Genomic DNA, 22,871 nt, shown 5'->3' with positions numbered 1-22,871 from the left:
CCCCCTTGGAAACACAGAGGTGGTGAAATGGTTCAGCCATGCAGTGGAATGTGGAGGGGGGGTGTAATCTGCAGCAAGGTGGGATTGTGTGGAATGCAAACCCACCTTCCTGCAAAATTTAAAAAGTGCCCTGGTCCAACCTGTGGCACAGCAAAGCACCATTAAGCCAACTGGAGCATCTTTTGCCCCCTCTGAGGTATTGTAGGGCAGGGGGAAGCCAGGCTGGCTCTTCCCTGTCCATAGGGGCCAGTTATGGGATAGGCTCTGTTGGCCCCTTCAGCTGGCTGTGGGAATGTGGATTCTCTAGCATTACCTTAGCCTGGGACGACTGAGGGCCCAATCCGCAACAGGCCCAGGAGGGGGCCTGCCCAGCAGCTGCATCACGTGGAAGCTGGGATTAGCATCACATCCATATGGCTGCTGTCTCAGCCTTTCTGCCCGTGTGGAATCAGCCTCTGTGATTCTGATAATGCCCACTATACTCCCATGCAAAAGCACCATTTCCAATGAAAAGGTCTCTGTCTTAGGTACGGCAATGATGACAGGCAAATGGAGAATCCTGAATTCGCGAATGCAGCCCAGTCACCTGTGCACAGGCTATTTTGGTGGGGCATTTGCAGGAATCACCTTCAGAGGAAGAAATGATTGAATTCCTCATTTTGAAATTGAATAAACCCTCCCATGCTCAGGAACGTCTGGCCCCAATATCCTTCTGGCTGAGCTCCAATGGAGAGAGAAGAGAAGAAACAGCAAAAGAAGGAAGATGCCTCAGCGGAATCACAATGCTGGTTGTGTGAATTAGGCAGGGGGTGGGGCAGGAGAGGATGAGCAATTGTCCAGCTCTTGTGGCCCTTTCTTATGTGCCCCGTCTCCACTTTGAGGTCAGGAAGGAGTTTTTCCTCTAGGCCAGAGAGCCAGGGATCCTGGAGGCTTTTTTGGCCTTCCTCCCGGCATAAAGCAGAGGTCACTACAAGAATGGGGAGGGGGAGGGGAAGGAGGTAGTGTGCAGGGGGTTGAACTTGATGACCCCTGAGGTCCTTTCCAGCTCTGTGTTTCTTTCCGAAATGCTTCCGCTCTGTGAAAGCACAAATGGGTTGTGCCTCGTGCATTTTATAAATTAAGGGTTTTTTTATTATTATTAAAAGGAAGGGGTAGATTGCACGGATTATTCTGTCTGTGTGCAAGTTGCTGTCGCGTTGTTAATCCCTTGCATTTCCCTGGAACTTATTGAAGTGAACCTGAAGTGGGTTTCCAAATCAGAGTCAGCAAACAATGAGAAGGCCTCATGGCTACCGTCTCCAAGACACTTCTGTGTACTGCTTGAATGCAAACCACACACTGTGAGAAGAAAGAGGCACAGAGAGAGAGAGAGAGAGAGACATTCACAATGGAAAGGAGGAATTTCTTCGCAGTCACTGGCAGAATCCTCATTGCCTTTGCAACTCTGAGCCTGATCTCTGGAATTATTGCCTTCTTCCCTGTTTTGTCCTACAAGCCTCAGTTTATTGGATGGAGCGTCCGCATTGCTTCTCCCATCTGGAATGGAGCTTTGGTAGGCAGAAATAAAGAAAGGAAAATAATGGCCAGGAAAGGAGGTTAGTGCTCAGAGGTAAATTGACTGGAGAAGAGAGAGAGGAACAGAATTTAGTATGGATTAAACCAGGCTGCCAACTCCAGGCTGGGAAATTTCTTGAGTTTTTTTTTTGGGAGGGGGAGACTAGGGAGAGTGGGATTTGGGGAAGGGATGGCCTTCAAAGTCCACCCTCCAAAGTAGCCCAAGGTTATAGCGGCCACCAGCCAAAGCAGCCATTTCCTCCTGGAGAACTGATCTGTTTAATCTGGAGATGACATGTAATCCCAGAAATCCCCATGTAATCCCCAGGGGATCCCCAGGTCCCACCTGGAGCCTGGCATCCATAAGGGTGGCCCCACTCTGCCACGGAAACTTGCTGGGTAACCTTGGGCCAGTCACCCATTTCCAGCCTAACTTACCTCGTTGGGGAGTGTGAGGTTAAACAGAGGGAGGAGAATGACGGAAACCACTTTGGGTCCCCATTGGAAAGCAAGGTGGAGTTATACATGGAGGTAAATAAATTGTTTACCCACTTTCCCCAAAGATAGGCTGTAGGCAGTCCACAATCACTTCAGTAAGTAGGGGTGCCAGACCTGGGTTGAGAAATTCCTGAGGATTTGGGGGGGGGGGGGGGAGACTGGGAATGGTGGCATTTGGCATAATGTCATAGAGCACGGACTCCCAGGAGTCTGCAGGAGCTCCAGAGGGGATCTTCTGTATTTCCCCTCCTGCCTTAAAGGATTTGCCCACAAGCTAGGGGACTAGCCAATTCCGTTGCTCCCCCTCCTGAACGTGAGTTCTCTCGCGATTTCTGCATCTGGGAGGAGCAGAGCCTCCTCACCTACTCCAGCCTTAAACCACGTCCTATTTCTCCCCTACTCATTCCTCCTCGATCCTGTCCGTTAAGGTGGGTGGTGACATCACTTCTGGTGATATGTCACTTCTGGGGGGCGTGGCAGGGTGGCGTGGCCAGCTGACTTCACTTCCGGGGCTCCTCAAAGCCTGAAACATCATTTCAGGAGCTCCTCCATAGTCAAAAGGTTGAAAGGGGCTGCCATAGAGTCTGCCTCCAAAGTAGCCATTGTCTCTAGGACAGGGGTAGTCAACCTGTGGTCCTCCAGATGTCCATGGACTACAATTCCCATGAGGCCCTGCCAGCAAACGCTGGCAGGGGCTCATGGGAATTGTAGTCCATGGACATCTGGAGGACCACAGGTTGACTACCCTTGCTCTAGGGGACCTGGTTTCCCATTGTCTGGAGATGAGTCATCATCCCAGGGGATCTCCAGGCTCCATCTGGAGACTGGCACCCCTAAATTAACACATTTTGTGATGAAAATGAAAGGGCAGAGCTCGCAAAGGGAAAACGCAGTGTTAAAAAAGTGAAGTTATGCAAAGTTTGGGATAGAAAGCAAGATTCTTCGCCAGAGTATTTAAAGCAAAGTGGAAACTGATCATCTAATAGCTTTAAATCTCTGGCTGGAGCAGTCTCCGTTGGGGTGAAATAATCTCTCTGCAGCTCTGTCCCTCTTTGTTCCCTCGACCACATGTGTAAATTGAAGGAGTCTCGATTGGAAAAGCTGATTGCTCAACAGGGCCTGGCCCTCTTCGCAGGCCAGAAGAGCTCTCATCACAATGTTCTGATTCTGTTGTATTATTTGTTCTGGCCAGAAACCCTTGGAGCTTTTGCTAGCATTTTCTCGCTCTCTTCCTCTCTTTCTGCCTGATAAATTTTTGCCAGCAGCCACTCGTGACTCCAGATGTTTCTGCTTTTTTTTTTTTTTCATGGGAACTTTTTCTTTTTTGGTGTGGTCCATCAAGGCCAAGATTATAATTTGAGGCTTAGTCCCATAAGAAATCTATCAAAACTCCTATGGTGTTGTTGCTGGAATTTGCCATGAAAGTCAAAATCTGGGTCTTAAAAGAATGGAGACACTGTTAGACGCTGTGTACAATATGCAAAGCCATCAGGTCTTGCAAAAGTCAAGGGTTTTTGTGGGGCTAATATTATCCTGGCTAATGCATTCCTAGTCCCTGTTGTCTCGGAAGGGAGGTCTATTTACCACAGGAGTCCCCAACACAATGTGTATTTAATGATAACAATATGGGATGTTCCTTACCCATCAGAGTCAACTAGGCACCGCCCACACTGCTGAATTAGACTATTAGCTCTCCTCTCTCTCTCTCTCTCCTTTCTACAAAATAAAACTATTTTATTCTTTTAAGTAGACTGGTGCTTTACCCCTCATTGTATATCTAAACCAGGCATTCATGAAACTCTGGGGTTTCTTGACAGCCCTGGAAAGGTTATCTGAATGGGTGGGAGTTAATTTTATATATATATTTGAAATTCGGTAAGCATTTATTGGGTGATATGACCATAATAAGAGCGCAGGGTGGTAAGGCACAATAATCTTGTGGCGCAGGGTGGTAAGGCAGCAGACATGCTGTCTGAAGCTCTGACCATGAGGCCGGAAGTTCGATCCCAGGGGAAGTGCCCCGGGTGATCGTGTACACAGCTATGCTTCCCAACCCTATTCTGCATGTTTGTGCCGCTTCTGGGGTTTCTCGAAACCTGGAAAATGCTTCAGGGGGTTCTAAATGGCAAAAAAGTTGAGAAAGGCTGATTTAAGCTCTGCCAACACGTAAATCATGAAGGGAGTGGAGTATTTACTGAATGGGAGCTTTTCTCAAAAGCATCTCCTTGTTTTCTTATACCCGTCACTTACATGGAAACCTGCCGAACCCCATCTCTAAGTTTTTCACTCCCACCAAAAGCTCTAATGATAATTCTTCAAACATAGGATTCTCAGATAGATACCCAGTTAAGTAGCTGCATGATACAGACTGCCCTGCAGCTGGTGGAATTGTTTCTTGTTATTGCAATTTTGAACAAATTTTATTTTGCTACATCCTTTGGAGAAAACAAAGCACTTGTAAAATCACTAACCTCATGCTGAGTAAGCATATGTTTCCTTTTCTCTCTACAGGCCGCAATCGCAGGTACACTAATTGCATTGGCTGAAAAACAATGGACCCAGAGATACCTGGTAGATATAGCTGGCAATTCTATTTCTTCTTCTATTGTAGCTGATTTGTGGAGATCCTGTGGGATTTTCAAGCAAGAGACATTCAGAAGTGGTTTACCATTGTCTGCCTCCACATATGACCTTAGTCTTCCTTGGTAGTCTCCCATACAGATACTACTCACTTTACTTGGCTTTTGGGATCTGAGGAGATTGGCTATCCAGGTCAGGGCCTATTTCAGGCTTTCTCAACCAGGGTTTCATGAAGCCCTGGAGTTTCTTGACAGCCCTGGAAGGGTTTCCTGAATAGATAGGAGCTAATGTTTAATATAGAGCCTCTTGCGGCGCCGGGTGGTAAGGCACCAAAAATGCTGTCTGAAGCTGTCTGCCCATGAGGCTGGGAGTTCAATCCCAGCAGCCAGCTCAAGGTTGACTCAGCCTTCCATCCTTCCGAGGTCAGTGAAATGAGTACCCAGCTTGCTGGGGGGTAAACGGTAATGACTGGGGAAGGCACTGGCAAACCACTCCATATTGAGGGCCTTTTTGCACGGGGATCTTTGTTGCAAATTGGTCACTGAATGAAAAATCGCCATTTAAAATAGTGGAATTCGTCGTTATGCATACCTGCCTTTGTAGTGGAATCAGTTGCGTTTTTTAGCGTTTCCCACAGGCTTCCGGTCTCGGCAGAAATCGCTAGAAAGGAAGCGCTATTGCCAAGCTCGTCCCACCCCTGGCCGTCAAGCACCCAATGGGCAGCCGTTAGCATGCTCCCAAACAGCCCCTTTCCCTTTAAGGAAGGTTTTTTTTTTAAAAAAAAACACAGACCCATTGTAACGAATCTGGGTAGATTCGTTTCAACGGAGAGACGCATCCAGCTGCCTGGGGTGTTTGAGCTGTCGTTTGATCGTTTGATCGTTAACACGCTGCCTCAGAGTGAGAAAAAAAAAGTCCCCCCCCCTCTCACGGGCCCGATTTTCGGCTGAATGGAATGTGTGAAATGTGTGTGCTTAGTGACTGAAGGGGAGGGACTGAAGCCGGGAAGCCTCTGTTTGAGCTGTCATTTGATCGTGGCCACGCTGCCTCCGAGTGGGGAAAAAAAAAAAACCCTCCCCCCCCTCACGGGCGCGATTTTCAGCCGAAACAGTGTGAAAAATAAAGGGAAAATACATTAGCAAACGGGCTTCTTGTGCTTAGTGACTGTAAACAGCTCTGAGGAGGGACTGCAGCCTGGGAAGCCTCACTGGCTAAACGGAGGCTCGCCGGTGCGTTGATCTCCACTCGCTCGGGGAAAAAAAAATGGCGATCGCTTCGCCGGAAGTTTGGAGGACAGGCTCAGGAGGAGGGACTTTGAAGAAACCGCAACAATGTTAACGCACAGGTCTTTATCGCTATTGTTGCAGATTGGTTGCAGGAGTGTATCGCTTTCCGGAGGGTGAATCCACTTTTTGGGATTCCCCTGAAAGCGCTACAACGAAGCGCTTTTTGCGGGTCGGTTTCAGGAGTGTTGCAGATTGTCTACGACGTCGTGGGTTATTCCAAATTAGTAGCGTTTTCAATTAGCAACCATTGTGCTATTTTGAAGCCGTGCGAAATGGCCCTGAGTCTGCCATGAAAACACTAGAGGGCATCACCCCAAGGGTCAGACATGACCTGGTGCTTGCACAGGGGATATCTTTACCTTAATGTTTAATATATTTTTAAATATTTGTTAAATATTTATCAGGTGATATGACCATATATGGTCATGTCAACCCACCCACCCCACCTCTAGGCCTGGAGGGGGTGGGAAGGGGAGGGGCCCTGGGTGGGTGTGTCCACAGCTGTGCTTCCCAACCATATTCTGCACAATCACACCACTTCTGGGGTTTCTTGAAGCCTGGAGAATGTCTCAGGGGTTTCTCAGTGGTAGAAAAGTTGAGAAAGGCTTTCCTATTCTGTATAGTATATCAGTCTAGGCAGGTGGAATTAATCTAGGGATAGGCTCAGGAAGCAAGAGAGAGTGATTTCCCCACCACCACCACCACCACCACCACACCCCCACCTACAGCCTCAGTTAAAGAAGCCTGGCCTTATAGTAGGCACACTTTAAAAACATCCTTCCAGACTGACAAAACCGAGCAGGACTCAGAGATATTTACTACTATGCAAGAAGGAAATTTAGTTGAAGCCAATTAAAGGCTTCAAACCTTTAAAAAAAGTCATTTTTCTGTTTGATACATGGAAAATAAATAAGTAATCCCTCTTACACTCCGCATTTTGGCATCCAGTGCCTCTCCTTCTCAGCCAGAACTATTTACGTGATTGAAAAAGAGCTCTTTCCACAACACGCCTCACCCCACACCCTCTTTCTTTCTGCCAGGCTGTTATTATTATCATCCCCTGTTGCAGTAACAGCAGGATGGTGTTCAAAGCTGAAAGAAAAGGGAGATTGCCCCGCTAACTTTGTTTGAGAATTACGTTGCGTGGACACCACTGCCTTAGGGAGATCCCTCGGAGGTCTGGATCTTTTCCCTCTTCCCCCTCCCACTGAGATCACCATGGCAGTAATTGTTTATGGACTGTCATATTCTGGAATATCTGTAGAAAACAAGCAGGGGGAAATATTATGGGTGGCAGTTGTTCGTACTTTTGCAGAAGCCTGCTTACTAATAAAATCCACTCCATTCTGGCATTGTTGGCCAGCATTAAGACATGAGAGGTTGGATTAGGCCAATATCCTGTTTCACACAGTGGCCAACCAGATGACCCTGAGGGCCAGCTAGGAGGATGTGGAGGCTCAAGCCTTCCCCTGTTGTCACATCCTATCACTCGTGTTCAGAGGCTTAATGCCTTTGGGTATGAGAGTTTCTTTTTGCCTCCTCAGTTGGTAGCCATGGATGGACATTTCCACCATGGACCCATCTCATTTCCTCTGAAAGCTATCTATGCTAGTGGCCAACATTATATCGACGCACAGTGAATTTCGTGATTTAATTGCTCGTAGAGTAATTTGCCTGTTGGGAATCAATTTTCCACCAACTTCATTGGGCACTCCACAGCCGAGTCTACTGTTATGTCCTCTCTGCTCAGAACTCTTTTCATATCCCGCTCCCAGGCTTTCGTGCCTCTGTCCATGTTGAAGGAGGGAAGAAAGCCATAGAGCAAGGGTCTCCAATGGGGTGCCTGTGAGTGTGATAGTACCTACCAAGTGGTTACAGGAAGTAGGGTAGGGCTTTTGCCAAGGAAGGCTTCTGATTGGCTATCATAGAATCATAGGGTGGGAAGGGACCTCCAGGGTTAACTAACCCCCTGAAGAATGCAGAAAATTCACAACTACCTGCCCACCCACAGTGACCACAATTCAATGCCCAGATGATGCCCCCCCCATTAGAGATTGGGTTGGCTGTACAGATTTTCTTTAATTGCTTTTGTACCCACTGCCACCACCGCACAAGGATCTTCACTGTGTCAAGCTGCAGCCACCATTTTGTGGTTGGTTCCGGCTCCTGTGGCAGCCATTTTGGAGCAGCCATTTTTGTGGCTGTCATGTAATTTCAGTAACAGTCTTGGACTGGGGAGAGCTGGGCTCAAAAGGGAAGTCTTTCTTCCTCAGTTTACTTTACCTCTCAGAGCTGTTTTGAGGCCAAAATGGAGGCTCTATGACTCACACATGCTTCCCTGTGTTCCCGCTGCTTGGAGGTAGGGTGGGATAAAAATGTGATATAAAAGGAAAGGTGACTATTTGTAGCGCAGAAATATAATGCAGAGCATAATGCATTTCTATGTTTGTATTAAGCTTTAATAAGAGCCTCTTGTGGCGCAGAGTGGTAAGGCAGCAGAAATGCTGTCTGAAGCTGTCTGCCCATGAGGCTGGGAGTTCAATCCCAGCAGCCGGCTCAAGGTTGACTCAGCCTTCCATCCTTCCGAGGTCGGTAAAATGAGTACCCAGCTTGCTGGGGGGTAAACGGTCATGACTGGGGAAGGCACTGGCAAACCACCCCATATTGAGTCTGCCATGAAAACACTAGAGGGCGTCACCCCAAGGGTCAGACATGACTCGGTGCTTGCACAGGGGATACCTTTACCTTTTTATTAAGCTTTAATAGGCCCCTGAAATCTGTTTCCCATTTCCAAATGTAATAATTAAAATTCTTCAAGCAGTGGGACCCATGATGTACACTGTGACTGCAACCAATAGTGGTTTTAGTGGTTAAGAGCCATGGCCTCTGATCTGGAGAAGCGGGTTTGATCCTCCACAGGAAGCCAGCTGGGTGACCTTAGGCCAGTCACAGTTTTCTCAGAGCTCTCTCAGCCCCATCTACCTCACAGGGTGCTTGTTGTGGAGGAGAAAGGTAGGCAATTATAAGCCGCTTTGGGTAGTAAAGTACAGGGTATATTTCGTCTTACTGAGAAGGACAGCCCATAATTTACAGGATGAAGAAGGCAATCGTCCACAGAGCTGCATCTTTGTGCAGTCCATTGAAGTCAGTGTGATCAGGAGAGTGCAACTCTGCTTAGGGCTGCATGATAGACTTTGCCAACTGCATTTCCACCCCAGGGGGACCCATGGAGCCAACTGGATTCCAGAACCCCCAGGGTGGATTCTTCCACTACCACCAACAGCTTCTCAGTTGATGGCCTGGTTGACTTGAGGAACTTGGCCTTGGACACAGTTCCCAGATTGCATCATTTATTCCTTTGCCTCCCCTCCTTTTCAGTGGACCTAACATATATGAAACAGGATGGGAGACAACTAGAGCATAGCCAGGCTCTCAGTGCATGCCAAAGCGGGCTGATTGCGCCGTAGGCCATCATTAAAAGACTATGCTGCATCAGTATCAGGAAAAATGCATTCGCTCCCCACCCCCCTCTGCTGCCACTCTGTCCACAAAGGACCTTTCAGCATTTTTCAACTCTATGTGGTCTTCCATGTGGTATTTGAGAGGTTGTCACTTAGGGGAGGGGAGGGCAGGGCAGGGAAAGGTTCCTGTTGGCAGCAGAGGAGAGGACCCGCAGTAATGGCTTTAAACTATGTGTTAGAACGATATCGGGTAGATATCAGGGAAAAAATTTCACAGAGTAGTTCAGCTGTGGAATTGGCTGCCTAAGGAGGTGGTGAGTTCCCTCCTCATTGGCAGTCTTCAAGCAGTAGCTGGACCCTATCCTGGGTTCTTTAGGCTGCATTGAACAGGGGGGTTGGGCTAAAATGGCCTGTAGGACCCCTTCATAGAATCATAGAGTTGGAAGGGGCCATACAGGCCATCTAGTCCAACCCCCTGCTCAACACAGGATCAGCCCTAAGCATCCTAAAGCATCCAAGAAAAGTGTGTATCCAGCCTTTGCTTGAAGACTGCCAGTGAGGGGGAGCTTACCACCTCCTTAGGCAGCCTATTCCACTGCTCTGTGAAAAATTACTCTGAAAAACTACTCTGTGAAAAATTCCAACTCTATGATTCTCTCTGCTTCGGATGGTCTGACCAGTCAGGAAAGTCTTGATGCTTGAAAACCTGTGGGAGGGAATGGATTCACAAGCTTCTTCCTTATGGTTGTACCTTGAGATGTCAGGAAAACCTCATACCCCTTCTTCTCATTCCCCAGGATGCTAAAAACAAAGTGGGTACCTGCTGCCCCCGTGATCCTGAGGACATCCTGAGTCCCTTCCAACTCTATTATTCTATGATTCTATGATCTCCTGCTAAATGGGTGTTACACTGTGTACCTACCTTGTCATTTTAGGTTCTGTCTACTTGCTACATGTGCCTGCTTCATTCCACAAGCTACTGTAGGGGGTGACTTAGTGCAGGACTGCACATGTACACTCTTAGGGCTGGAGAACTGACCCTTTTAACCACACTTCAGGTAGCAAGACCAAATAGGCACAGGATGGTCCCAAAGAACAGACTTAAAGCATTCAAAACATAAGGAGTTTTAATAAAGGATTAAAAGAATACACATATTCTGTTGAAGTGTTTGGGCTGAGCAAGGAAACAAAGAAAAGATGCAAACACACAGTCTTGCATGCCTGTGTGTTAAGTATTTCCTAAAGGATGTTTATTGAGGCTCCTTTTCCCACCACTTTCTGTTCTGCAAATTACTAGTTTGCAGATGGACTCGTTTGCAGAGGAAAGTCACAATAACTGAAATACCAGGCGGACTTCTTGGGTGGAGAGCATTTCTCCATAGCTAGTTCCACAACTAATTAAGACTGCTAGGAGATTAGCAGGAATGGCATGGGGAGGAACCTGCATGAGTTAATGAGCTATGCTTTGAAGGTCGCTAAAGGTCACCATCCATATTCTAGGGTGGAGCCACCTTTGATGGCCACCCCTTGTTTGACCATGGCAAGGAGGAAAACCTGGAGGAAAAGTAAAGTCGTGGCATGTTTACCTAAAAGATTCTTGCATCCCAATTAACGTAAAATGAGCCTTCAGACCGCCTAATAATAGGTCTTTGCCTTTATTCCAGTGGGAATCTGGCTTCACTTTCTGCATCTTCAGTATCATCAGTTCTCCAGTCCAAGGTGCCATTGCTATTGAGTCCCTCCTTCTTGGACCTTATTGCTACTACTCGTTTGCTGGGATCTCGGGAACAAACTACCTTGGTTACGCTGTTCTGTTCCCTTTTCCTTATGGCAAGTTGGCATCCATCTGCAAAGATCCCCTGCACTATGAATGGTATCATGTGACACTGAAGATTCTGGACTTTTGTTCCAGTCTTGCCATACTCTGTGCCTCTGTGGCCACGGTGGCCAAACTCACAGCAAGGCTGCTTCAGTTTGGACATCTGAATGTGAGTATTAACCATTGCCGGGGACAAAGGTACTCATCGCAGTGCATGGGTGTTCTCCTGGACAGGAATAAGTATTTTCCCCAGCAGTTTAAAGCTTGGATGCAGGCTCGCAGAATCAAATGTAGCCCACCCGCCATATTTCTCCTGACAGAGAAAGTTTCAGAGGCCAGCCATATTGGCTTGCAGTAGAGCAACTAGCTTGGAGTCCAAGAGCACCATAAAGACCTACAAGATTTTCTGGGAATGAGTTATTAAGAGTCAAGGCTCTCTTCATCTCAAGGTGGGATCTCCATTCAACACCAACTGCAACCAATCAGTAACAGGGATGACTATTTAACCATATGGGAATTGGTCAGAGGCCTTACTATCCATTAGAACAGTAGTTTGCAACCTGGGGGTCGAACAACCCTTTCAGAGGGGTCGCGGCAGGGCGAGCAGCTTGGCCGGGCGAGATGGGCATGGTGGGACAAGAGGCAAAACTGAACTGAGAAACCCCAGAGGAAAAAAAAAACAATTTCTATGCAGTCATGAACAATGGATCTTCACGCCATTGGTCAGTTTCGGTCTAATTTCTGTGAAAGAACACTTGCATAATTTTATGGTTGGGGGTCACCAAAACATAATAACCCTTCTGAAGACAGGTGGGTGGTGACCCCCAGAAGGGCCTTCTCAGATCTACCAGAACTTTGGAAGTTCCTCCCCAGGGAGACGTTGGTGTTTTTTGCCAGTGGGGATTTATTTGTTTCCCTTATTGCTTGTGTGTAGCAAACACACCTCTCCAATATTGAGATCTCTAACATCGAGATCATTGTTTGATCTATTACATTGGCGCCACCCTTTTTCTGAATATTATTCTCCCCACCAGGCTGAACTTGGGGGAAGTCGGGTAAATACGATCAGAATTGTGACCACCGCCGCTTATATGTTATATGTGACTTGTTGTTTGACGTAAATTGGGGGTTTTATGGGGGTTTTATTGTGTTTTGACTGTTTATGTTGTAAACCGCCCTGAGACCTATTTGGAGAAGGGCGGTCTAAAATTTTTTCAAAAATTAAATAATAATAATAATAATAATAATAATAATAATAATAATAATAATAATAATAATAATAATAATAATAAAGGGTTGCGGCATTAGGAAGGTTGAGAACCACTGCATTAGAACATATAGCAAAGCCAAGTAACCCCAGCTGAAGCCTACCATGTTGTAAGCTGGTGGTCAGTATTTTCTCATGGAGGGACTTCTAGCTCTACTTATAGAATCATGGAATCATAGAGTTGGAAGGGACCTCAAGGGTCATGTAGTCAAACCCCCTGTACAACGCAGAAAACTCCCAACTAACTGCCCACCCACAGTGACCCCCATTCCATGACCAGATGACTGCCCCCCTCACTGGCTATTCCATTCATTATGAATATTAATTGCTGGGGTCAAAACAGGAATTAATATTTGAGCTTACTGAGCATTCTGCATGTTTTGAGTGGCTATGGCAAGTATTGTCTTTATGTGATTCTAATGGTTTTCATGGATGGTCAAGGAGGTTATGGAGAGGCTAGTGACAGCTCAAAGATCAGTTAGAAATTATCTAGACTTCTTTAAAAACAGTTGGAGGAAAAAGGCAACTCTCCCTCATTCCAGATGTGAAAATGTGCCCTGTAGACTCAAAAGAAATATGCATTCTACAGTTATATTTAAAACATTCTTTGGCAGGTCATATTACAAGCTTTTGTGGAAGGCTTTCACTTGTTTGGCTTGTTCACTAGTATGCTAAGTATTTCCTGCGCACTTAAACTAAAAGAAGGGTACCTGTTTTTCCTCGTTATTGTTCTTATTTGAGCTGCCACAATGAAACTGCAGGCACATCACTAATATTCTGAAGAAGGACACGAGTTGGAACAGATAACCTGCTCTGAATTCCAAAGTAAACTGGCCACAGCAGATGCTCCCTTGTGCCGCTTCTTGCGTCAGTCACTCCAGGTAGTTCAATTCAAGGCTTCACCAGAGGTCAAGTGAAGTGCAACACCTTCATTATAGCATTGATCTTCTCCTGCAACCTGAGAGCACAGCATCGGAAAGATGCTCTAGGGAGCCCTGTGTTAACCTCTGCCCTTGAGTTTGGGTGTCAGGTCACAACACTGTGAGTTAATTTAATTCAGGGGCATTTGCTACATTTAACCTTTGTTGCACAACAATAGCTCATCATCAGACTATCCTGCTCAATGGGACGGTCCATGGCTCAGTAGTACAGCATCTCCTTGGTTTAATCTCTGGCATCTCCAGTTAAAAGGAACAGGCAGTAGGTGATGCGAAAGACCTCTGCCTGAGTCCTCCTTGGCATGCTAAAGGTCCCAGGTTCAATCCCTGGACCATTTCCGCATGAGGAATCTGCCCCTGGACAGCCTCTGGTTGCTGGCGGGTTTTAGAGCCCCCTCCATATGACGTCGCCTGCATCCTGAGACTGTCCAGGGGTTGGCTTGGATTTTGCCCAGGTTTGCCTTGGGATGAAGGAAATGGCAAAAAGTCAATTAGCCAATTTTCATCTCACATCCCATCAGTGAGATACCAGTGAGCAACCAGGGGCAAGCCCGTATGGACGGGGAAAAGCGTGATAGTCTCTGTAGCGTTGTTCCACCCTTGCACCCGCCCTCCCCACTCCATTTCCTGCTCTGAGTATGTTTTTTTTAATGGCATGGCCCGCATCAACCAGGGCCAGGACATTTTCCATCCTGGCCCTTTCCTGGTGCAATGTGCTCCTGGAGCACATCCAGACCCATTCTGGAACTAACACAGTTCCACAGGTTGTGCAAGATAGCATTCTTCCACCAGGCTTTTGGTTGGGGCCAATGAAGCAGAAACATCTACCAGGCCCTCCCTATCAAAAAGATGCCCAAGACCACACTTTAGTTCCTGAAGAAGAGGAGGCTGCCATTCAATTTTTAAATTTACTAATTTCAAATTTTATAATTGTATTTTAATGAAATGTTTTAACTGTTGATGTGAAGACCATGATGTTCACCTCCTTGCTTGGTAGGGTGATACATAAAATTAATAAATAAACAAACAAAGTGATGTTATTTAGCTGGTTGCTTAAGTTATTTATCCCAGCTTCCAACATACCTCTCCTGGCTTTTCAACTACTTGACATGTGAGTCGTTCCACTGGCTTAACATTGCATGCCCAGGGAAGAGGTAAAGAGGCCATAACTCAGAGCAAAACACAAGAAAATGAGATTAGAGGGGGGAAAGATCAATGGCCTGTTAATAACAAAGAGCCAGTAGCAAAGAATCCAGCAGCACCTTAAAGACGAACAAAATTTGAGGCAGAGTATGAGCTTTCATAAGTCACTGCTCATTTCTTCAGATGAAGGGTCAGTTCATGTCCCCCAGATGAGAACAGGGAGAATCAGAAAATTAGGAACCATATAAATAAGGCACTTGGGATATGTAAACAGTGGTCTGTTTTTTGTGGACAGCACGCTTCCTATTCTCATTTTTCAACATTCAGCTTTGCCACTAAGAGCCTTTTCGTTCCATTTGTTATGTCTGTGTGCGCGTGCACACACACACACACACACACACACACACACACACACAGCCTGAACAAATCTCAGTAAGCAATACTGCCTTTCTTATTTAAATAAGGACCACCAAACAAATAACACGAACGAACTAACAAATAAAACACGGTGCAATCATCCTTCCTTAGTGTGAAACCAGATTTGGGATTTCGCTAATGGTCCCAGATTCATTTACTGGGCTTCTGAACCAAGGGGTTTCCCAGGAGCCAGGTTCATTGATCAGCAAGGCTCAAACCACACGGACCTTTCCCAAGCTACTTAACAAATGTGGAAGCAGCTGCCTGCCTCTCCGCCTGCTTTCTGAGAGCACAAGTGTGTGGGGGAGCTTGACTGAGGGACCTGCTAAGATGTGAAACACCCAGAGAAGGAAACCATCCGGAGCAGCAACAGGTAGAGTCCAGGCCTGGCTGTCTGGAGTACAGTGTGCAGTTCTGGAGGCCTCACTTCAAGAAGGACGTAGATAAAATTGAAAGGGTACAGAGGAGAGCGACGAAGATGATCTGGGGCCAAGGGACCAAGCCCTATGAAGATAGGTTGAGGGACTTGGGAATGTTCAGCCTGGAGAAAAGGAGGTTGAGAGGGGACATGATAGCCCTCTTTAAGTATTTGAAAGGTTGTCACTTGGAGGAGGGCAGGATGCTGTTTCTGTTGGCTGCAGAGGAGAGGACACGCAGCAATGGGTTTAAACTACAAGTACAACGATATAGGCTAGATATCAGGAAAAAGTTTTTCACAGTCAGAGTAGTTCAGCAGTGGAATAGGCTGCCTAAGGAGGGGGTGAGCTCCCCCTCACTGGTAGTCTTCAAGCAAAGGTTGGATGCACACTTTTCTTGAATGCTTTAGGATGCTTAGGGCTGATCCTGCGTTGAGCAGGGGGTTGGACTAGATGGCCTGTATGGCCCCTTCCAACTCTATGATTCTATGATCTCCTGACATTACAACTTCAAGCTATGTAGATCAGTTCCCCTGGGGAAAATGGCTCCTTTGGAGAATATCCTCCTTAGCATCATACTCCCTTGAGGCCTCTTTTTTCCTAAACATGCACATCACTCATTGAGCATGCGAGCAGACCACATAGAACTGTCTATGGCAGTGGTTCTCAATGTTCCTTATGCCGTGACCCTTTAATACAGTTCCTCATGTTGTGGTGACCCCCAACCATAAAATTATGCAAGGGTTCTTTCACAGAAATTAAACCCAAACTGACCCATGGTGTGAATATCCATTGTTCATGATTGTATATGAATTAGTTTTTTTCTGGGATTTCTCAGTTCAGTCTTGCCTCTTGTCCCACCATGTCAATCTCGCTCTTTTCCGCTGCTCCAAACAGGCGAACGCTCTATCTCGATCTACCTCGCAAGGCAGTTGTGTGGATGGCGCCCACCGCAGCCAAGCTGCTTGCCCTGCCACGACCCCTGTGAAAGGGTAATTCGACCCCCAAAGGGGTAACAACCCCCAGGTAGAGAACCACTGGTCCAGTTGATGCCACACCTCTCCATGGATTTCTATTGGGGTATTATGATACTGGTTGATTTGTTTTGAATCCCTTTCCTAATAATCCCCAGCATAGCTTTTGTCTTCTTTATTGCAATCATGAGTTGACCTCCTCACTGAATTTCCAACCATGATTCCAAGCTCTCTCTCCTGGGCCAATTCTGCCCAGGCTGGATAATGCAGTTTCAACGTGCTTCTGCAGCTGGTTTTGCCTGTGCAGAACAGGAAAATCTACATCTAAGTACATTGAAATGCATTATCCCATGTGTGCAGAATAGGCCCTGGTCAGTTACGGTCTGTTTGGACCCCATTAATGTATATTTCTAGCTAGGATTCTAGCCTCCAGTGTACATTTACTTTGTACTTGCCGACGTTGAACCTCATTCACCACAATGGTGCCCACTTGCCCAGCTTTGACAGATCCCTCTGGGGTACCTTGCAGTCCTCCCTGGTTCTCGCCGCCCTGAACCCCTTAGTGTTGTCTGCAAACCGAGCCACTTCACTCCCAATTCCAAATAATTAATGAAGAAGTTTAAAAGCACCGGACGTAGTGCCGACCCTGAGCCCCGTAGTACCCCACTGCTTATCCACTGTGGAAAAAAAACTGCCCGTCCGTACGCACTCTGCATTTCCTGTTAATTAGCCAGTTTTTAATCCACCAGAGGACTTGTCCTCTTATCCTCTTATCTCCAGCACAGTGATTAGTGTGCGTTCCCGAAGAGCCAGCCCAAAGGGAAAGCTGAATGGAGCGGGATGGACTCACGCCAGTCCATAAACGAGAGTTCGCTCATAAGCCTATATCTTTAACTGAGGAGCTCAAAGACGAAGGAGCCTTCGCCAACAGAGTCTGCATTCTTGGAGCGGCCGGAGCAGGATGAAAGGTCCGGAGGCACTGACCCAGACATGATCCAGCTGCCTGTGTGACCACCTTCTTTCCTCTTCCTTCTCCTCCTCCACGAAATCCAATCATCCAGCTTGTTTTCATTTAATTATTGGACAGGAAAGGGGGGGGGAAGAGGGAAGAAGGATTGCTTTTAAAAGCATAACACACAAATGGATCCAGGAATGTTACAGTGAAGCATTAGAGCTGAAGAAACAGAGAACAACTGCCACCCCACCACCACCACACACACACACACACACACACACATCATGGAAGTAAGCGTTCCCATTTGGGCAAGGGGAAGAAATCCATGGGAAGGAGCATGCTCCTGCATGGGAGGAAACAAGAAGGGAAGAGTCAAAACAAACGGGGGGGGGGGGGAGTTCCATCCTTCTCTGGCTGTCAGTACATGTCAAGAAGGAAAGTCTACGGGAATCTGGTTGAGAGCAGCAATGAGGATTTTGCCCCACTCATGCCACTTTGAGAAGTGGAATTGCTGTATGGTTATAAGGCTAACAAAGAGACCCAGCAAACAGAGAAACTACAGGAAGGGCTTGGATCTGTTTTTGACATGGGGGGGGGGATCATTTGGACATGAAATTGGGGTCAGTGTGGGTAGGCAGGTAGTTGTGAGTGTCCTGCATAGTGCAGGGGGTTGGATTAGATGACCCTGGAGGTACCTTCCAACTCTGTGATTCTATGGCATTCACCATTCCAGACAATGAAAGGTCTCTTCTTTTTGACCTTCATCAAATCTAGGGTGGCCAACTCTGGCTTGGAAAATCCATGGAAATTTGGAAGGTAAAGACTGGGGAGGGCAGGTTACACAATGCAACGATATAGGCTAGATATCAGGAAAAACAATTTCACAGTCAGAGTAGTTCAGCAGTGGAATAGGCTGCCTAAGGAGGTGGTGAGCTCCCCCTCACTGGCAGTCTTCAAGCAAAGGTTGGATACACACTTTTCTTGGATGCTTTGGGATGCGTTGGGCTGATCCTGCGTTCAGCAGGGGGTTGGACTAGGTGGCCTGTATGGCCCCTTCCAACTCTATGATTCTATGATTCTGTGATTCTATGCCACACATTGCACGCTCCAGAGCAGCCATTTTGTCCAGGGAGAACAGATCTCTGAAGTCGAGAGATCAGTTGTAATTCCCGGTCACCAGGCCCCCACCTGGAGGATGCAGGAAACACAGAACAAATGTGATACACATTAAATGGAAAAATCCAGAACGAAAGGAAGCTGTGTATTCGTGACTAAAGATTAAATAATAGCGCCTCCAAAAGTGCAAAAATATTAAAAGAAGTATAATTAAGCAAGCATAAGCAATAATTACATACATTTACAAATGTGTAGTACAAAAAGATGAGCCAAATGAGAAGTCCAACAGTAAAGTACAACAGCGGACCTGAAAAAGACCCCTTGCGAAATGGGGCACTACCAGATCCTCGTTTGGACTACAATCTGAACATACTTTTGTACTATACCTGTTGGACTTCAGCTCTGACTAATGTTTGCAATGTACCTGCTGAACTTCTGCATACAAATTTATAAATGTATATATTTATTGCTTATGCTTGCTTACTCATCTTTCATATAATATTGTTGCACTTTTGGAAGCATTATTATGTGATGTATAGTCACTATTGCACAGCTTCTTTTCTTTCTGGATTTTCCCTCCTGAAGGATGGCAGCCTAGTTCTGTGACTCCCCTCCTCAGCATTTGTTCCTGCCTCAACTCTACCACTGCCACAGGATTCCGTTTTGCCAGCATCCTTCAAATCTTCACCCTCTGTAGATTCCTTCTGGCTCACAAGGCTCCAACGGACAAGATGACAGCAAGCTTGTTTGGTCCATATCCCAGAAACTGGAGGTTCACCGAGCCTCAAATAGCTTCAGGGCTGTGCAGGGAAGGGAAGAGAACTCTAGCCTTTCAACCTACATCTGGCTTGAGAGCCAGTTTGGTGCAGTGGTTAGGAGTGCGGACTTCTAATCTGGCATGCCAGGTTCGATTCTGCGCTCCCCCACATGCAAACAGCTGGGTGACCTTGGGCTCGCCATGGCACTGATAAAACTGTTCTGACCGGGCAGTGATATCAGGGCTCTCTCAGCCTCACCCACCCCACAGGGTGTCTGTTGTGGGGAGAGGAAAGGGAAGGCGACTGTAAGCCGCTTTGAGCCTCCTTCGGGTAGGGAAAAGCGGCATATAAGAACCAACTCTTCGGGGCATTTCCCACGGCTTAAAAATAGCACAATGGTTGCCGATTGAAAACGCTACTAATTTGCCATAACGCACGACGTCGTCAACAATCTGCAACAATCCTGAAACCGATCAGCAATAAGCGCTTCGTTGTGGCGCTTTCAGGGGAATCCAGAAAACTGGATTCACCCTCCGGATAGCGATACACTCCTGCAACCAATCTGCAACAGTAGCGCTAAAGACCTGTGCGTTACCATTGTAGCTGGTTCTTCAAAGTCCCTCCCCCTGGATCTCTCCTCCAAACTTCCGGCGAAGCGATCGCCATTTTTTTTTCTCGGAGCGAGCGGGGATAAACGCACCGGCGAGCCTCTTTCTGTTTAGAGGCTTCCCTGGCTTCAGTCCTTCACCTTTAGTCACTAAGCACAAACCACATAAAAGCCCGTTTGCTGAAATAAAGTCCCTTTATTTTTTACACATAAATTCAGCCGAAAATCGAGCCCGTGAGAAGGGGGGGGGGGAATTTTTTTTTATCACTCGAGCCAGCGTGCCAACGATCATACAATCAAACGATAGATCACATTAGGCAGCTGGATGGGTCTCTCCAGTGCAAGGAATCTACATAGATTCGTTGCTATGGGTCTGTTTTTTTTTTAAAAAAAGCTTTCTTAAAGGGAAAGGGGCTGTTTGGGAGCATGCTAACGGCTGCCCATTGGCTGCTTGACGGCCAGGGGCGGGACAAGCTTGGCAATAGCGCTTCCTTTCTAGCGATTTCTGCCGAGACCGGAAGCCTGTGGGAAACGCTAAAAAACGCAACTGATTCCACTACAAAGCCAGGTGTGCAAAACGACGAATTCCACTATTTTAAATGGCGATTTTTCATTCCGCAAACAATTTGCAACAAAGATCGCCGTGGGAAATGGCCCTTCTTCTTCTAAGAGCAAACTGGGGGAGCGAGTTTCTGACAGTGAGACCGAATGGAGGTTGAAGAGTTAACCCGACATCGTATCTGTGCTCGTCCCCAAGGCAAACTGAGGCTGCCCAACCCTGCAATTTGCATGTGATGGACCAAGCCAATCTTCACTGGATCTGTTTGAAACCACCTTGTCCCCCTATTAGCTGTTCTCCAGACTTCTCACAGTAGCTAGTTGCAGGAATCTTAAACTACACGTAGCGAGGGCAGAGATCCAAAAAGCACGCTAGCCATGGGGCCAGAGTACAAAAAGGACAAAGAGGTGAGATGTGGGGGGGGGGCGTGGGGGGGGGTGAGTGAACTTCCTATATTGGCTGAAAATATTTGCATAAGTGAGCAAACAAAGGGTTCATAGTAAATGCCGTTTCGTTCTCTTCCTCTTTAGGGGGAAAGGCATGTGCAGTGATTTGGAACTTACATTCTTCAGCGAACGCCTTCAACAAAATGTCTCTGGACCTCCCCGTCTAATTGAGATCGGTTGTTGATTGATTTGCCATTGGACAGATTCAGTAAAATGCTTTCTTTTCCAAGTCAACACGCGCGTTGTGCAGGGCTGCATGGCAAAGAATCCAGCCCTCGTGGAAAATTACACAAAATTACATAGACAACGGTAGGATTCAGAGAGGCCTCAGTTCATGTGCAAAGCCGTTCTGCACGTACTTGGCAGGTGTGGTTGGTTTTTCCAGATGGCAGCAAGTCCTGGCATCTCCTGCAGTGTTGCTTTGGAGGGACAACTGACTTGAGGGGTGGGGGGGCTGCCACCAGAAGAGTGAAGCCAAACAGATTCCATGCATCTTGACTAACACAGGCAAACTAGATGTTATGGCAGCCATAGGTCCTACCATTATTTCAGCATTGGATGGGTGGAGGGATAAGATCTCCTGTTTGTGTGTGTGTGTTTGTGTGTGTGTGTGTGTGTGTCATTGTTCCTATCAGATTTGAGCCTTTACAGCAATGTTAAATGGCTGGCCCTGTCTCTAAAATGGCATTGGTGGCCATGAATAAGACCCGTGGCCACCAAATCATATAGTTTAGCCCACGGTGGGGTGAATCCCGTATAATGCCGGTGGAGTTTTTTTCCATCAAAGCATATTTCTCTGCCCCCTATATCCTGCTTCAGCCTGTGAGCTGCTCACAATTCCTTCCTGACCTGTATTTTAATTTAATTACAGGAGAGGAAAGGGAAGGTGATTATAAGCTGCTTTGGGCCTCCTTCGAGTAGAGAAAAGCGGCATATAAGAACCGACTCTTCTTCTTCTTCAGTAATATCAGGGCTCTCTCAGCCTCACCTCCCTCACAGGGTGTCTGTTGTGGAGAGAGGAAAGCGAAGGCAACTGTAAGCCACTTTGAGAAAAGCAGCATATAAGAACCAACTCTTCTTCTTCTTCATCATCATCATCATCATCATCATCATCTTCTTCTTCTTCTTCTTCTTCTTCTTCTGGGTGGGGTGATATTCTGCCATGTTCTCTTTTCTATTGTGATTTTATGTCTTGGGTTTTTGTGTCCTTTTAATGGGGGTTTTAATGGGGTTTTATTGGATGTCTGTAACCCGCCACAAGTCAGCTCCTGGTACAAGTGGTTACCTGGATGATGCCACTTCTTGGAACATGCATTGGGAAAAGCAGTATATAAGTGATAACACTACACTCCGGATGCTTGCGTACATAGGCAGGTGGATAGATGGAAAGATTTCCGGCGGACCCAGCAGAGATTCTGTTCTTGACCTTTGTTCCAACAATGCACATTCTGCTGGAGTCTGAGACGGAACTGGAGCCAATGTGTACTTTTCAAAACAAGGTTATTTCCCCTTCTCTTTCACCTGTCAACCACATGTTGCAAGTACACTTTAACCTAGATATATGGGCCTGACCTTTTCAAGATCACAAGCTGCTGGCGTGTAAAAGCAAAGATCAAAGCTCCCAATGTTTCAAGGAAAGGGGGGGGGGCATTTTCTGCGTATTGTTCAACCCAAACCGGCTCACCTTCCCAGTCAGTTCACACCAAGCTCCAGCCTTCCGATGAATGCTTTGGGTCAGCACAGAGGTCGGGTTGACAAACCCCCAGGTAGCAGCTGGATATGGCGGTGATTTGAGCTGATCTCCAGGTGGCCAGAGATCAGTCCTCCTGAAGAAAATGGCTGCTTTGGAAGGGGGACTCTATGGCAGGGGTAGTCAACCTGTGGTCCTCCAGATGTCCATGGACTACAATTCCCATGAGAATTGTAGTCCATGGACATCTGGAGGACCACAGGTTGACTACCCCTGCTCTATGGGATTCTACCCTCCTGAAGCCCCTCCCCAAACCCCACTCTTCTTAGTTTCCACTCCCAAAACCTCCAGTAATTTCCCAACCTGGAGCTGGTACCCTTAGCACAG

The 22,871-nt window shown here is 46.9% G+C and overlaps 1 protein-coding gene across 1 annotated transcript; it reads left to right on the top strand.

The window, feature by feature from the left end:
* Positions 1-1,337: 1,337 nt before the first annotated feature.
* Positions 1,338-22,645, top strand: TMEM212 (transmembrane protein 212). Its single transcript, XM_077347822.1, has 4 exons — positions 1,338-1,552; positions 4,564-4,623; positions 11,044-11,367; positions 20,879-22,645. Exons 1-4 carry the CDS (start codon positions 1,388-1,390, stop codon positions 20,897-20,899), a joined length of 570 nt encoding a protein of 189 aa, XP_077203937.1. The 5' UTR covers positions 1,338-1,387; the 3' UTR covers positions 20,900-22,645.
* Positions 22,646-22,871: the final 226 nt, after the last annotated feature.

Source organism: Paroedura picta, chromosome 8 (assembly GCF_049243985.1).
Source record: "Paroedura picta isolate Pp20150507F chromosome 8, Ppicta_v3.0, whole genome shotgun sequence".
In the NCBI taxonomy this organism is placed as follows: Eukaryota; Metazoa; Chordata; class Lepidosauria; order Squamata; family Gekkonidae; genus Paroedura; species Paroedura picta.
This window is presented reverse-complemented; position numbering and strand designations above follow the sequence as displayed.

Coding starts and splice junctions, on each gene's coding strand:
- TMEM212 (XM_077347822.1), top strand. CDS start 1,388: ATGGAAAGGAGGAATTTCTTCGCAGTCACTGGCAGAATCCTCATTGCC. Junction 1,553..4,563: donor CCATCTGGAATGGAGCTTTG/GTAGGCAGAAAT, acceptor TTCTCTCTACAG/GCCGCAATCGCAGGTACACT. Junction 4,624..11,043: donor AATGGACCCAGAGATACCTG/GTAGATATAGCT, acceptor CCTTTATTCCAG/TGGGAATCTGGCTTCACTTT.